General features: G+C 45.1%; 1 protein-coding gene across 1 annotated transcript in view; it reads left to right on the top strand.

Annotated features, from left to right (window-relative positions):
- The window catches only part of prkar1b (protein kinase, cAMP-dependent, regulatory, type I, beta), an 81,603-nt gene extending 75,307 nt beyond the window's left edge, over window positions 1-6,296 (top strand). Inside the window, exons 10-11 of the mRNA XM_030058143.1 lie at window positions 3,957-4,038; window positions 4,726-6,296. Coding sequence (XP_029914003.1) covers window positions 3,957-4,038; window positions 4,726-4,898 — 255 coding nt within the window. The 3' untranslated portion in view covers window positions 4,899-6,296. The remainder of the gene's footprint in view (window positions 1-3,956; window positions 4,039-4,725) is intronic.
- Window positions 6,297-17,610: the final 11,314 nt, after the last annotated feature.

Below are 17,610 nucleotides of genomic sequence, written 5' to 3'. Positions count from 1 at the left end.
ACACACACACACACACACACACACACACTCACAATGTGTTATCTGACCAGCAATCTCTGCTTGTAGTTTATCATTAGGTTGAAAGATGGATATTGTGTGACTGCTGGCCTGCAAATTGGCTCACACTCTTCTTTTGCTCCATCTTCCCTCCCTCATCTTCCTACTTCTCTCTCCCTCTCCTTTCTCATGGATACAAACATCTTTTCCATTCATTCATTCACTGTCTTCACCCTCCTGTTATTTCTGTCTGTCCTCCTCCCTCTGTCTCTCTGTTGTTTTTTATCATTGCCAGTGCTTCCCTCGCTGTGTTGAGCAGTGTGTTGAGGAGGATCTCCGGTGTTTATAAAGGACATATCTGCGGAGCAGGGCTCTGCTCCTAGGGTGGTATAATATGAGATGGTTATCTGGACCACACTGGATGGGGCCTGTTGCTCACAAATGAACTACTGCACCAGACTGTGCTGCACTATCTCACTCTCTTTGTTTGGACATGAATGGAAAAGAGAGGAATCAACAGGTTGTAAGAAGAGAAACACTGGAGATACACTCCCCTCTGCCCTTCACCTTCTCTGTTTTAGCTCTGTCTCTCTGCATTTGCATTACTCTTTGTTTTAGTGTCCTAATTCTTCACTCTTCATTGAGAATGTTATTTTCACACAGAGGTTGATGTAGCCCGTTTAAATTGTGGTTTACACGCGTAGGGAATAATGTACCGCCAGTTCGTCATTATTGCTAAATAAACCAACAATGCAGGGATCTTGTATCAAACTTATTACACAGCCACTTATGAGAGAAAGCAATAGTTGGACACAAAGTATTAATGTTGAAGTGATTTCAGTTATTTCATTAGTCCTCAAGACCCATTTAAACCAGATTGTCTATAGATTCTGTTTGCATCCATAACATCTAGGCCTGAGTGCCTGTATGCATTTTTCACTTGTCAGCTGGCCTGCTGTGCGTTATAGTCGACTTTCTTCCTTGTTTTCTTCGTTCTTCCTAGTTTGCGGCGACAGTTCAGCATCCAATCACGTATCAAATGTTTCATGTTCTCCAAATAAATAAAAGTAATAACCATCTTCCATCTTTTCAATCAAGTTAAAAGCCTAACTTGGAGCTAGTTATTTGTAGTCAGAAATTGTAAGAAAGTGTAATTTATAAGGTTGGAAAAATTGCATAATTACAAAACTGCATAATGACAAGAAAAAAGATCAGGTTGTTTTTCATTGGATATCAGTAATATCATTAGACCTTTAATCAGCAATAAAAGTAGTGGCAGCCACTGCCTTTGGAATCAATCAAACTAATCTGACTGGAATGTGAACGTTTTCAAATTAATTTAATTTAATTTAAATAAAATTGAAAATTTCATTTCTCTGGTAAAATGTCATCTGGTTAAATTGTGTAGAAATATTAAATACTATAAATAAAGAGACAGGTAAAGCAGGGAATGGACATGTCCGGATTTTTTTTTTTTTTTAGAAAAGTTTTTTTCTGGACTCTGAATGAACAGTTAGAGAAGAAACTTAAAACTCTTGCTTATTGGCTGCTTCATCTTCATTGGGAGAGTGGACAGGAACAGGTGCACAGATAGTCCTTGGAACAGCAAGGCAGTGAGCTGGCCAGGCAGGAAGACACGCTGGCATTTTGTGTGTCCAAGACATCAGAGAGAGGGGAGAGGCTGGGAATATGGGGGCCCTTCTGGCACCGTGCCGATCAGCTTTGGCAACCGGCGAACATTTATGAGTGTGGGACAGAGAGAGAGAGATGGAAAAAGGAAGCGAAAGGGAGAGTTGTGTGAAAATTGGTTTGTTTTCATGTATTAAAAACAGTGTGTTAATGTGCATTCATTTGTGTATAGTGCAGAATGTGAAATTGCATATAAGAATGTGTGTGTGTGTGTTCTCTCCTTGGCTCGCTTTCTGTGGCGGGACTGTGCTTCCCACAGTTGGCAGTGGATTTTGGGAGTTAGCTAAATACATTGTGACGAATTTCAAGCTGGTAACCTCTGCCACACACTGATGTCATCATATATCTTTGACAGTTCGGCTCTGACCCCGTCTGAGGGTCGGCTAAATGAACACACACACAAACACACACACACACACACACACACACACACATACCACACACACACTCCTTGGTTCGAGGCGTGAAGGGAGCCCCATTCCACAGCTAATTTCACAGGACTTTGGCACGTGTGTGGGGTAAAGATGGTGTTACAGCACAGTTTCGGCCAAATGTTGCTTTGAGGTATCACATACACACACACCCATTATTCTCCGCTAACTTGACTGGCATCCTCCACTCCTCCACAGTTCATTTCAAGCACAAACTCACTTAATCACACACATCCCTTTCACTGAAACACAAGCACACCTTTGTATGGCTGCAGTGAGCAGCTAGTAGTTTTGGGGTCCTCATTAAGGCTCATTATATTCATATTTAGCATTATTAGCCCTGGCCAGCGGAGGGGATGGAGAGAGCACAGACGGATTATAAAGAGCGAGAGAGCGCTGGAACGGTCAAGTCTGTTTTACGACAGGGCCCAAGACAAGCTGGGAAGTCCCCTCACTGATTTTTACCTGCTAGCAATTACAGCAGGACTGCAGTACATGTTAATGTCTAGACGCTGCCATTGAAAGCAGACAAATTCTGCCTCAGTCCAAACATGTGCATGCCAAAGGTATGCTCCGTCACACGCTAACACTCTCAAACTCTGAGATGCATGTAGTCGAGGGCTAGGTTACTACATGCTAATGTAGACACATGTCGCACCAAGTATAAATCCACTCACTTGTGCCTTGATGCTGGCAGCCAGGATGCACAGACACGTCGGCAAACACATGCACGCTCACACACAAAGTTAGTCAGCAGCTGCAAATTATGAAATGTTATCATCTGCTGCACAGAATGGCGGAAATCATATTTCCTCCTTTATATTTTTTAGGACACATCATCTCTTTCTGTCTCTCTCACACACACACACACACACACACACACACACTGACAGACACATAAACACACACACATACATAGAACCCCATCCAGTGGTGTTAGATAATGTGAATGGTTCAGTTCGTCACAGAGTTGCGTCAGTCTGTCCAGCAGACATCAGCTGTTGGGCGCTGTGTTGCTTTGTTCAATGTGTGTGTGTGTGTGTGTGTGTGTGCGTGTGCGTGTGTTTCTCTGTGTATGTGTGTCTGCATCTATGTCTGTTTGTGGTTTGGATGCCTGTTTGTGCACATATTTTTGTTTTCCTGTGTGCACGTCACTGCATGATAATATGAGGGTCGATGAGAGACTATTAGAAGACACTTAGTGTATGTGGGTGTGTGTGTGTGTGTGTCCATATGCATAATTAGTTTGAATGTTGTTTAGTACGTTTTTGTACATGTCCACGCCTCTTTGTGTGTTTGTGTGTGTGTGTGTGTGTGTGTGTGTTTGTTAATGAGTTGGGGTCAGATGGGGACACAGTATGGGAACACCCGCTGGTTTGTACATTGCGTTTGTTTCCATTGTGTGGCTGAATGCTGGTAAAGGGGATTATGTGATGAGGAGACACTGAGGAATATTTCTGAAGCTCCTCAGCATGCCGGAAATCAGTTCAGCCTCTGCTGGGCTTAGATGTTTGTATTCATTACGCCCTGGAGTAGATAGAGCAGAACTTGCATTAGTTATCCCATCGGAAGATCTGAGTATCTGTCTGTTTGTGTGTGTGCAGAAGCGTCCCACAGAGCAGGTGTCCGTCCCACAGAAAAGTGGGCTAAATCCTGTGCACCTGCGCTCCTATAAAGCAAAAGAATTTCTCCCAGACTTAATCCTCCTGATGATTTTCAGGCCATCGAAATAACGCCTCCTTTTCTCTTTTTCCCTCCGTTTCTCTCTCCCTCACTCCGCCACCCTCCTCTTGCTATCTTTTTTTCTCTCCCTCCTACTCTGTTTTTTCTCCCTCTCAGGGGACAGCCTCAGTCCTCCAGCGTAGGTCTGACAATGAGGAGTATGTGGAGGTTGGACGCCTCGGACCCTCTGACTACTTTGGTGAGTTACTCTCAGCTCAAACAGCCGTCTGCCTCCCCGTCTTGGCAACACACACAGAGTTATTAGCCAAGACAAAACTGGCTGTCATTAGGCCTGTTATGCAGAGTTGAAAATATAAATTACACAGATGCAGAAACAGGTCCCAAAATAGCAACTCTGGACTGAGACTTGGCAGAGAAAGATTCAAATTTGTTTATTTTGCACGTAGGCATATTGAGTGGAGGATTTCTTTTGTTGATATTGCAATAGCTGCGCTTCTGTTCCTCTGCCAAACAGTCACACAAAATAAACTATGAACAAGGTGTATTTCTACCAACTGGACTGCAGGAGATAAATGGCCCTCCTGATTTTAAAAAAGCGGAAAATGCATCCATGCAAAAAATACCCGAAGCAACATCATTAATGCCAAATGCATTTCCATTGCTAGTGAGAGATGCATTTGCAAAAAAACAACAACAACAAAAAAAAACATTTCCTTTAAGTTTTTCTAATTCTATGTACCATAACTTGCCTGAAAATGCTGGTAGGAGACCTTTCTAATTCTAGATTTTGTCATCACTTTTCATTTCACAACAATATATTAATCAGAAAATCTTCCCCTCAGTAAGCCTGACAGATACAGGCAACACCTAGTGACACCCCAGTTGAATCCTTGACCTCTCTTCCCTCTCCCCCTCCGTCCTGCAGGTGAAATTGCCCTGCTGCTGAACCGTCCCAGGGCAGCCACTGTGGTCGCCCGGGGGCCGCTCAAGTGTGTGAAGCTGGACCGGCCCCGCTTCGAGCGTGTGCTGGGGCCCTGCTCAGAGATCCTCAAGAGGAACATCCAGAGATACAACAGCTTCATCTCTCTCACCGTGTGACCAGCAGGCCCCAGGGGGCCCCACCAGCAGGGGTGGGCGACAACAACATGGGAGTTTTGGGGGGGCGGGAGGGAACAGGGTCGGGGGGACAGGGAACATGGGGTTTTTCGTCCACGGCGACAGGGCGCTCGTTTCCCGCATTTTTGTTCGTTTCATTGCGCATTTCTTTCTATTGATCTTGTGCACTTTGACTTGACCTGTGCTGTCACGTAGCTTTATTTCAGAATCAACATGGAAACCAGATAGAGGACAGAACTCATAAAAAATTCATTATGTATATGAGTCATATACAGTATGTCAGCTGTATATGATGCATGCATCTAGACTTACAAAGAATGGCGGTTGCACTTTCATGAATTTATGAAGGACGCGGGGTTAATTTGAATTCAGGAAATGAGGAGGAAGTGAAGTCATGTTTACGTACAGCGGGAGGAAGTGGGTACACATTTCTTTGCTCGCTGGCTGTGGTTTGCCTTTTTGTTTTATGTTTTTTTTTTTGTTTGTTGTTTGTTTGTCTTTGCTTGTGGGTTGTGGCTCGTCATGCGTGGTGTCATTTCTTGGTCAAATCAGACCCACCACCTGACAGCACAGACCTTTGTTACTTAAAACCTAGATGTAGAGGTATGAAAAAATATATATTCTTGGCTGTTTCATTCCTTTTCAGTGCTTTTTAATTGTGCTTTTACAGCTGTTGTCAAAGGGGGCAAGGGGGTTGTTTGAGGCAGTGCTATTTTGAATAGAGATTTTACTCCAGGGCAGCATGGTCCAGGGGATGACGTGACGAGTGGCTTGTGTTCGGAAGAGATCCCCTCTATCCCCTTATTTCCTGAAACGTTTCAGTCCAATATGTGAACTGTCCTAATCCAAAGGCGCAATATTGTTAGCAGTTCACTCCACATATACAGACACGCAACACACAAAGTCGGAAACACACTGACGTGAAAAGATGCGGTCACACTAGTATACACACATTTACACACACATACATGCATACACTGTCTCAGGACTAAAGAAATCCTCAACACGTACAAATGTCTTACCAGATGCTTTTTTAAGCTGATTTTGGTCTGTTACATTGCTAGATGAGAGCTTTTGCACCACTTCACCAGTTCCTAAAGTTGGGTTAGTGCAGCAGTTTGATTCACTAGTTTTTAAGACATGACTACAGCGTTATAAATGTGTAAGAGAAAGAGGTAAAAATCAAATTGTGTAGCTTTTCTTTGATCTACTGTCATCTGTTTTCAGAGTTGCACAAATGACCCAACAACTGACATTGTACACATGGGACCTAAAAAGAGAATCTGTCTATATTCTTCTCTCTCTCTCTCTCTCTTTCTCTCTCTCTCTCTCAACTTATCAACCCATCTTGAGCAAATAAAGACAAGCTTCTGAAATCAACTTGTTTTGAGTTGTTATTTTCCCTTGATCAGCCCTTCCTTGTCCCACTGTGAATGTGGGTCTCTGTTTCACATTCCTTCTTCCTCTTTTATCCCAACTCCTCCCGGCATTTTCCTCTGATTCTCCAGTTTTCTTTTTTTCCCCCCTTCAAATTGGCGTGTGCCCCTGTCTTTGTCCACACCTAACCTCCCCTCAGTGCTTTGGTTATCTCTCTATATTTGTGTCTCTTTCTCCCACTGTCTACCTTTTCCTGTCTTAAATACATTATTTTTTTCCATCAGTTTTTCATACTTTTCCTCAGCCTTCATCTCCTTTCCGCTATCCATTTCTCCATCCCGCTACAGTGACCCACATCTCCATCCTTGCCTCCCTCCATGCCTCTCTCCCCCTCCATCCCTCGCTGCTCTCCATCCTTCCCACGTTAAGCTAAGTGTCAGTCATCCGTCAGTCTGGGCTGTCAGAGGCCCACAGCTCCTCCCAGCCAGTTTACACCGCGGTGGACTAAAGCCTCTACAGCTTTGACACATTCCTCTTCATCTTAGAGCCCACTAAATCAACTGAGGAATGCACCCCCAACTCACCGCCATTAAGTTTAGAAGCTCACCACACACACACACACACACACACACACACACACACACACCTTCATCATACTGACAAGGCACATGCATTCACACACATTGTTTGGGATCCTGTGTATCTCAGTGAAAAGATCATTGCACTAAACACCTCCCAGCCTTGAGGTTTGATTATTCACATTTACACTCACTTGTAAGCTGCTTTTAATAAAAGCAAGAAGCCAATGCCTTTTTTAAGTTCAGTTTTATATTCTCTTGCAACTGCACACACATGCGTACTGTGCATGACCACTCTTTCTGTGATCTTATCACACACACATACACACACTGATAAGTTGTCAGGATCACTGGGTTCAGTGTTTTTCCAGACGAGCCTGGCAATTATTCTACAGTTTGGCTCCATTATTTTGACATCATCTACCTCTAAAGGAATCCCCTTTTTTATGCCTTTCACCTTGTTTTGGTCTACTGACTCTTTCAAAGTGATGGTGATAATAAGTCAGATGCACATTATCCCCAAAATACAATCTGAGGAAAAGGCCATAACTTCTAGCTGCTCAAAGGAGAACTGACATGCACCTGCATTTTCTCTGTTGTTGACAACCCTGGTGCACCAATCAAAGCTGTCAACATGAGCTGACTGGACCGACCTGTGGACACTGCAAAAGATGTCTTGATAAGTCATTTATTCTAATATTAAGTCCTAAAATTTTGTCTTTCTTGCAAGTGAAGAAAATCTCCAAGTGGGATGACATAATCCAGTGCAGTTTGTCTTGTCTCAGGAATTTTTCCTGGAACAAGTGTAAATATTTTGAAACAAGGGAGATCAGTCCACAAGTACCAAGAAAATGAAACTTGATTAGCTTTGGAAACAAATGGGATTATCTCATCCCACTATAGATTTTTTTTTAACTTGTTTTAAGAAAAACACCATTTTAAGACTGAAAATGAGATTAAATGACTTGTAAAGATGGATATTGTTTTTACAGTGTGTGTGTGTGTGTGTGTGTGTGTGTGTGTGTGTGTCCCTGTCCTGAGCATGGCCATTGCTCAAGCATCCTGGGTGGGCCAAATGAGGGCTAAAGTTGGCACTGCCACCTGTACATTAAAATGAAGCCCTGACACCTTGGCACCATGCCAGATAGCACAACCAAACATAAGCACTGACACACACTTTCATGCCACCTGTTAATATAGGGCACTGAGTTCAGTGTAAGGGTCCTATGCTCTTTCATAGTCTCATAATCCTTCATGTAGTTCCCATGATGTCACTGAAGCAAAGAAAGTAAAAACATTTCATGAGCTAACACAACATTTTGGCAGGTAACTTTGCATTCACACTGCACTTAACATTGTTTCCTATTCAGCCAAACAACCAGCACCACAATGCAATGGCTGTGTTGTTGAACTTTTCATAATCATCGGCTGTCAATGCAATTTCCTCTTTTTTTTTTTTTTTTAATTTCATGAAAAATAGTTCCACCTGTAAGTATATACATTTATTACAGCTATGCAAAGCTTCCCTTGGATGTGAAAGAGTGGAGGAATCAGTGTCTCAAAAATGATTTTGGAGAATAATTCTATGTGTGGTTGGCGTCTATGGTGAGCTCTGAAACATTATAATGGGTTTTTTCTTTTGTGAGTTATTGCTACCCGAATATTGAACACTGACAGGCAATACCAAAGCAGAAAACACTGTAGTTGCACCAGACCACTGCATACATGCAATTTGGAGCCTCTTGAACCACCCACAGTCAGTCAGAAAGCAGCAACCCATCAACCAAGTCCCTCACAGTGTGAACGCCCTGTAAGTGCACTGTTTTGCTGCTGGATTAAAAAAAAATCTGTCTTTCATTACCTCCACTTGTAGAGATGCATTATAAGCCTTACATCATGCAGTGATATCTTGAAGCGGCGTTATTATTATTATTAGTTGCAGGAATTTTATGAGCTTTTAAACACATCTAAGTGTGTTTGCTTCTGCAAGTGGAGTGCTCCTTGGACATGTTTTTCCATTTTATTTTTACAGCCAGAGTGTTAGTCATGACATTATTATAGACCGGCTATCCCAGTCAGATCCCACTGACGGCTTGTGCTGCGTTTGAGCCCTGTTTTCTCCGCTGTGCCCCTCTTTTCTCTCATTCACCGTGAAAAAGAAGCGCAACATGAGAGGAAGGAAGCAGGAACCCTAATTGTGTGCCACCCTCCATTTCTCACAAAATACACACTCATGCCAAGCAGTCCCTTATTCTCCAACTTGTGCTTCAACTGTCCCCCCCTCCCCCCTCCTCTCTCTCCCTCCTCTGTAGTGTCAGGGTGTGCTCAGTAGGACCCTGTGTAGTCGTATGGTGGTGGTCTAAAGTTGTAGAGGCTGCCCTTGTTGTGGCTGTTCTTGCTGCTGCCACGGCTCAGCTAGCCCTTCCATTCCCACAGTGGGGTATGTTTGCTGCGTCTGAATGGGATGGTTGCAGCCTGGGACTCCAGTGCACTTGTCAGGCCAAACAAAAACAAGAAGCTAGACTCTTGGAGGTGGTGGGCAAGAGCAGGAGGAGGACACAGAGAGGATGGAGGAGGAGGAATGTAGATGCCGTGCCAGCTTTTTTGCGAGGTTTACAGTATGCCTGCCTTTCTCAGTGGTGCGAAATCCATTTATTTAACTGCTGAGATAGTTTGGAGAATTTACTCCAGTATGGGAAAAATGCTGTCCCTTAATTTACAGGATGACTGCTTTAGTGCATCCATCCAAATTCCAAGTTTTATGTAATGCTTGCCAAAATTTTACAAGATAAGGCGGCTGGGAGTGATTTTGTGTGTGTGTGTGTGCGTGTGTGTGCGTGCTCGCATGTCTATTTGTTGCATCCCATAACCAGACACAGCCACCCATGGTCTCATGAGAAGATGTTTTATTTGGTGCTGCGCATTTAGATCTGGCAGAGTGAGCATACCCCTCGGGCTTGCGACCCTCGCCCCCTCTCTCTCCCTCATTCTCTCTCTTTTGTTTCCACTTTTCTTCTCCTTCACTCTGTGTTCCCATAGCAGTCATCTCTGCTCCCCTCTGTCCCCTTGTCTGGAAGATCCAGGCTAATTAAAATGCCTGCCAGCGGATTCACTGCCGCACACCCAGGGGTGGGAGGGGAGGTACTGGGGCTACAACCTCCATTGATTCTCCCTGCCTTCTCCCTCCTCCTAGACCCCCACACCCTGGTGGAAAAATTAACCCCCAACCGCCTGTGCTAATGACCTGAGCCTTTGAAACACATGTCTGGTTCGTGATATATTGAGGGTGGCGATGACCTGGTTGTTCCTAAGTGGACCTAAGCCTGGTTGAGTCCAGCGGCATCTCGTCTCTGCCTGGTCCCCACTTCTGCAGCTCTGATTGTGGGCTATAATCCCGTCCTGCCAGGGTCATAGTTCACCACCCAGGCCTGGTCACAGGTGATTGAGCACCAGTGAGGCTGATGGGATTGAAAGGTTAGAGATTGGGGGAGGAGGAGACAGAGTCAAAGATTGGGTCAGGAGATCATCACAAGGTCCAGCTCACTCCAGCACCCTTCTAGGTCGCTGTCCGGTAATGTGCGGCAAACAACGAGGGAAACAATGGACCCTTAATTAAAAAGCAAGTCAGCACAGCAACACTTAAAAGGGCTACTGTGTGTAATTGACATGATTTACTCCGGAAATTTCTCCTCTTCCTGTCGCAGCATGAAAGCGACATGTCCCTAGCCGTTTGTCCCCAAGACGATATGGCCGGCTGCCTCAGACGAAAGAAAAAGGAAAGAACGAAAGCAAGAAATAAAGGAGTGGAAGAGATACCATCTGTTTGTTTTTCTGCTTTTCTTTCCCAAGCTTGTTATCGTTTCCTCATTTCCTGCTGGACGACAAGTAAATAATTCACATGTATACATGTACCAACACTGAGTCCAGGCCTCCCCCGCTCGCCTCCACATCGCCTTCAGCTTCGAAACTATTCCCAGCTACAGGACCTTTGCTTAACTTGTCTCCAATGACTATAAAAAAAAGGGATGAAATGTTCCCTAAAAAAAAAATGCAGGCAAAAAAAATGTGTCAGTAGCATTATTCTCCTCCTGAGTGAGCTATTCCCTCCCATTCCATGATGCACATGACTCTACAATCTCCTGCCCACATTGTGCCAGCACAATCCATCTCTTCACTTCAGCTCCAACTCCTCTCCTTGGGGAGGCAGCTCGGCGATTGTCTCAATTGTTTCTTTTATTCTGTGCCTCCTACTCTGAGGAATTGTTCGGGGTTTTGGGCACTGATCATAAAAGTAGTCAAGCTCTGTTGTAATCACATTAGGAAGACGGCTGAATGGGATGAGTCAGGGTCCCCGTTGGACCATTAAGGAAATGGTCTCAGAAGCCCAGTGAGATAAATGTTTATAGATCTTTGGCTTTCAGTCATCTTGGATGGGCAGGATGCTCTGGATTCTTATTGTTCCAGTGCATTGCTAAGAGCATCTCTTGTGTCTAAATCAATTCTCCTCATTTGAAGGATGGATTGTCAGGTTTAGAGAATGTAATGCTCCAAACTGGACCGGATGTATCGATATGCTTGGAGAGCTGGATAAACTGGCATTCTCCCCTGGAATGAATGGATGAATTTGGATGACTACACCATGAATCGTGTGTCATGGTGTATCACATGGGAGCGGTGTAACCAGTCTATCCTCATATCCCAGAGGGCTCTCCTCCTCCCCCCACAACAGACCCAATCAGTGCAGGTGTGTAATGTCACAAGGCAATGTGTCTTGATTGTCAGGCCACCCCAGACTCCTCAACCCCCAGGGCTCATCCTCAAGGATCCCTGGGCCCGTCCAAAATCCCAGCTGTGTTCTGACCAGTGCCCCTGGGCTGAGGCTGCGGCTGGGGAGCAGAGCCTATAAGGGCGACCCGTCACTCCTTAAACCCTGGAGGAATGTGTGGATTGGAGTGTGTGGTAACCAGAGAGCACTCTCTCCCATCTTTAAGCCCATAATGGAGACACTTCCTGTTGATAATCAGTCTGTTGTGATCTCCCTTCGCCTCAGGATTTTGACACTTCATCTTGAGGTCCGCGAGGGGAGAGGAGAGGGGATATTATGACTCTGGCCTATGGAGCAGAGTGACAACGTGGACTGGCATCAGTGATATGAGGTGAAGCAACCTTTTACAATTCAATGCTTTCTCATGCTGTGAATAGTTTGCCCAACATCAAACATGAACAGGCCTCAATAACTCTCTCTCTCTCTCTCACACACACACATACACATATTTCCCCCATCGTTGGACGTGGTGCTGTTTTATAGCCCCTGTAATAACAACACAATAAAAGAGGCAAAAACCTGCTCTAATTATTTTTTAAAGGTGGCCGTGCTGCAGCTTCCAGAGAAGCTAGCAAGGAGCTGTAGTTGCAGGGGGGCCTCGTATTAACCACCACTAATCGTTACCACGATGCGTGCGAAACAGTATCACGGTATGACCCATAAACTACGTACTGTAGGACTTCTCTCCTGGAGGTAAAGTGCTTTCATGGCTCAGTTAGGTGTGGTTGCTAGGCATGGCGCTGTGTTGAGGAAAACCTCAAACCTCAGTGCAAGGGAAGGCTCTATGTCATAACTTTCCTCATAGCTTACCTCCAACAGTAATGGGCCCTCAGGCTAACGGAGCATAATGAAGCATCAAGCCACCAGGTGTGCCAAAGTGGATTGTGTAACTGGGTGAAATCACCCTTTAAGCCGGTGGGTGTTTTTTTTTTTTTTTTTTTTTTGGTTTTGGTGGTGGTGTTTTTTAAAATCCTTGCAACCCCTTCCTCATCTCTTCACACCCTCTCTCCTCCTCCCCTTCTAGTCGTCTCCTCTGCACTTCTGTCAGGGATCGCTAATGTTGCTCCAGTCAAGCAGAAAAATCTCTCCTTAATCCCCCTGATACAGAACCCTACCCCCTCCCACACACACACACACACACACACACACCACCACCACCACCACCACTACCAACACCAATTCCTCCATCTCATGGTCTTTACACCATGAGTAGGTTGGCCTATAGGCAGTGGTTGGGAGGGAAAGAGAGGGGGAGAAGGACTCGGGTAAAGAACGAAGCAAAAGCCCATCTGACATGCCAATTGGAGTAATTATAGGCTTATAGGCTCCTAATACATTTCTGAGGACAGCTTTGTGTGCCCCCTTTTGAGAGCAGAGCCTGCCTGTCCGTCATATAGTGGTCTTAAGAAGTCTTGTCATCGGACCTGCGGAGTGATCCATTTGCTTACAATATGGTTTTTTTATTAGTTTTAACTCAAGGCTCTTATGACCTCACATCAACATTTTCACTTTTAATATCAGCTCCTTGGTATTTGTTTGGATGACTTTGCTCCACATGTCAAAGTCATCTCTTTCCGCTCACGATTAATGCATAATCCTATATAAACTCCCATATGTTTATTATGGTTTATGGTGTCCTTGTATATGTTTTATTCTTTAGCTTCCGTATTTCGGGGCCGGAGCCCTACTTGGCATTCACAGCAGTTATTTTCCCACTGGCACTAACAGGAGATTAAAGCTTACATTTGTGCCACTACAATGTCTGGGCTCTACATATACATCTCGAGTTTCCCCGCGTCCCCCGGGAACAGCAGTGACACAGGGCAGCTCCGTCTCCCGCTGTCCTTTCTGCATCATCCCATCCCGGCTTTGATGTCCCTTGCGGAAGAGTGTGATTTGTGGGTTAGCCTTGGCCCCCCTCCCAGCCTCCGGACCCACAGAACATGGGGATGCAGTGGGAGTTCCTACGGACTGGCGAGGGGGGTGGGGATGGGGGGTCAGACCACCACAGAGCCGGGGAGACCCCTGTCTTCCTCCTAGCCGGTTCCCACCGCTCCCTACACGGCACACACATGTTGAAAAGGTCAGGTCTTGATAGACAACAGAGCACCGGCAATTACACTGCTATTTCTCAGTGGCTGGAAGTCCCCTGTTTTGTATGTGTGTGTGTGTGTGTGTGTGCGCGTGCAAATAGAGAGTGAGTGTTTTTTTTTAGTGCATAGAGAATAAAGAGGTAGTGTTTTAAGGGGAAAAAGAGCTGGGAAAGGGGGAATGAGTGAACTGCAAGTTAAGGCTTGTTCCTGGCTGTCTGTGTGTCTGTCCGTCTGTCCGTTTGTGGAAATAGGAGAAGGTACATGTAAGAGTGCAGGTTACTGTTACTGCATGCAAGCAAGTGTGTTCAATATTGGTTCACATGCAAAGCATCTGTTCGAATGCTTGGAAGAATTGAACATTATACTCTAACTAGATGTGTGCACATTTGTGTTGATATGTGTATATCCAGGCTACAAGGCTGACATTGTTTGTGCATGTGATTCCCTCTCTTCACATTTTAAGCTGAGACTTGGTGTCCACTGCTTCCTCCGTACTGTTGTGGTCCGACTGCGGTCAAGAGTCCATCTCAGACTTCAGCAGCAGGGTCAAAACCAAGTGCTGGAATCCGCAGGAACTGGACACAGAGCCAAGCGAGGGCGCGTGCACACACAAACACACACTTTCTCTCTTTCTTTCTCTCTGACACACACACGCTACACACAGATTCCTTCCAACGTGTTCTCAGGATTTTGTTTCTTCAGTGTCATTTCTCAAGCACACAGACACCTATTTCTAGTTCTCTGAGAACGGCTTTCATGGAAGAGGACAGAGTGAGAAAGTCAAAGTTGAGTTATGAGGAGAGCAGACCGCTGTTTGACAGGGCTGGGGTTCACAGGTACTGTAGAGGATGCCATCGTCCCTCAACAACTGAAGTGTGATCCTGTAATGTGTCAATGTGTTGCAGCTGGAAGAGCAGTGAGCATCAGCAAACCTGCCTGCTGCTTGCCTTTTATATTGTTCTCCCACCGGCTTTGTGTGAGTGTGTGTCTGTGCATGGAGTTGAACTTGCGCACAGCTGGACTTGACTCTGCAGGTGGGCGTCATGCCTCCTGAATGCAAGCTAACGTCTGGGGTCTGGGCAGAAGAGTTGTACCGAAAGCATCCGTAGAGCCCCCACAGAGCAGCTCATTCAGGTTTACATGCAAGATCGAGAGATGGAAAGGCCTGTAAATGAGTGCCAGTAATCATCCCTATAAAAGACCAGCTGCATTTAACTCCATGGAGCATGGTGCAATCTACTGCTGTGTGTGGACGGCCTCTGCTACTTACTATTCAGGTGAATGAGCAATGAGAGAGTGTGTTTATGTCTGTCTGTCACAATCTGACTGTGTGAGTGTGTATTTGTGCTGTGTCATTGCTTGTTTATGTGTATAAAGGTTGCCCTGGATATGCCATGCACTCCACGCTGCATTATTTCCAAGTCCAATCCATATCGCTACCAGCCTCTGGAATGTACCTTTGCTCCTGTGTGTGAGTAACCCAACCGTAAATGTTACCCGTAGTTTCTAACAGGCCTATTACCAGGCATGATCTTGTGTCAAATAACACACAGCCTCACGCTGGAGACACGAGGCGCAAACCACTAATGGAGTTGACTTTGTCATCGTAGACGCTGATGAGCTAGTTAAGGCTTTTGTTAGCAAACACTAATTTTACCCAAGGGAGGAGGGAGGAGATGGTTCAGCAGTCTGCAAAGGACCGACTCCTTGTGTCCGTGACTCACGCACTGATATGGCTGGGTGCGGCTGGGGGGAGACACCAGGTTAAAACTCATGTTTGTTTCTCTGTTGCACGGTAATATGCTATATTTAGTCAGTCTTTGGCATTCCAAGGAGTAATCAAACGGGGATGCCCAGTTGAAAATATGTGATTGCTTTCCGTGTAAAGGTGATACAACATCAATCACAGCTATCTGAGCCTTCATAACTACGCGGCTATCAGCGTATTGAGTTTCTATTGTCAGTTCGGCTATCTTTTTATGGCTGCCTGACACATTGAAGTGTGAGATTCGTTGGCTGGTTCAGTTCTGGGGTCAGAGTTCTGCCGTGTTAAATGGAATTAAGTGAAGACTGGGTTATGGGTGATAATGTGTGCAACAACATCTACTGCACTGTGAGATATTAGACCTCCTTGCACAGAGTGTGCCCGGTAAGCCTGAGGACTCAATCATTCTCAAGAATTGCAGGTAGGAGCATGTTTGATGAGAAATCGGGCCACGGAAGCCGGAACTATTTCTTTAGCTGAGCTTTGCCTCAATTTGTTTTGACACTTGAATTAGACAAGCCTCGTTGATGGTTTATTCTGACTATGAAACAGGTCAGACTTGAACCCAGCTTTCCAATATGGGAGTGTGATATATCTCGCTGTCCCAGTGTGCCTCACAATTTCAAGACTCCCGAGAGGGCAACTAGCTCTAGCCATGGAAATGAATGATCAAAACGGATGCCCTTGTTTCCAGACGAGGAGACACTCATCAATCCCCTCAGGAACAGTGCAACTCATATCCACCACATTCTGAAAATTTTTTCCCCCTTTTCCTGCGTTCTCCCCACTGAGAGCTATGTGTGGCCCGGGGGGGAAACAGGAGTCATCACCTCACTCAGAGAACGTCCTCTCCGCTGCATCTTTATGACCAGATTTACTGTGCACCAGCCTCCATAAAACCATTTATTGGGGTTGATGTTGTTAGGTACACAGACCTCAGTTGCCAGTAAACATGTTGCTTAATAGCCTGTACAGAAGAGAAGGGGTGAAAAGAAAAAGGTAAGAAAGAGAAAAAGAACAACTCCTCGTCTGGATGCGCCAGTGGGAGACTTGCCGTTCCACTTTCTTTTTCTTCTTCTCCAGTGTTGCCATCACTTCTTCTTTTCTCACCTCTGCTTAATTATACTACTTATATTCTTCCCTTCTTTCAAGGATGCTTTCGTCTTGCCTTCCCTCTGCTGTTTTCTTTGCATTACATCTTCATTCCTTATCTAGATCTCTCATCTTTACGTCATGTTCATGGTCAAGTTTTTACTGTCACTAATGGCAAAATTGGCTGACATCGCACATGTTGTATTACAATGAACAAAGCATAAAAGAAATAGAACAATAGAAAAAGCGGAAGATTGAATAACCAGGGAGGTGGGGGCACAGGGTGGAAAGATTGCTCTCTACTGACAGCACATCATCGCTGTCTACAATTTTTTTCCTTCCCTCAATTCTTCACTTTCTCTCTCTCTCTCTCTCTCTCTCTCTCTCTCTCACCCTGTTGGCTCACCCCTTCCATTCTTCCTTTTACACCTCATCAACACTCTCTCCTCCTCTCTCACCTCTTCCTCTGACTCCCCTTTTCCCCACCATGATCTTAAGCGTATGTGTCTATGATGCGTGATCGGCATGTTGCTGAAACACGTGAGTCATGAGCTGCATTGAGAGCCTGGAGTCCACGTCTAGTCAGGGAGGCTGACCTCTGACGTAACCATGACGACACTGAATGACCGCTGTCGCCCACATGGAGGGACATGATGAACCTGCATGTCACCAGCCAGTCTTAGTCACCGTCTTTAACATGTCTCACACACACACTAACGTTTCACTTATGCAATGTCTAGCTGAGGCTGAGCAATTAGCACCGTTAATTAAACTAATCAACGAGCTACAGTGGGAGCAGGCACATAAATAGCATCATCAGGAGAGTCATGTTAAGTGAAGCTGAAATTAAACCCAAAACAAATGATGTATCATTATGCAGCACCAGTACAATGCTAAAAAGACTTTACTGGTTTATGAAAATGGTTACATCAGCGACACATTATTACAGATCTGTAGACACATG

The sequence above is a fragment of the Myripristis murdjan genome, chromosome 8 (genome assembly GCF_902150065.1).
Source record: "Myripristis murdjan chromosome 8, fMyrMur1.1, whole genome shotgun sequence".
NCBI classification, from domain to species: Eukaryota; Metazoa; Chordata; class Actinopteri; order Holocentriformes; family Holocentridae; genus Myripristis; species Myripristis murdjan.
This window is presented reverse-complemented; position numbering and strand designations above follow the sequence as displayed.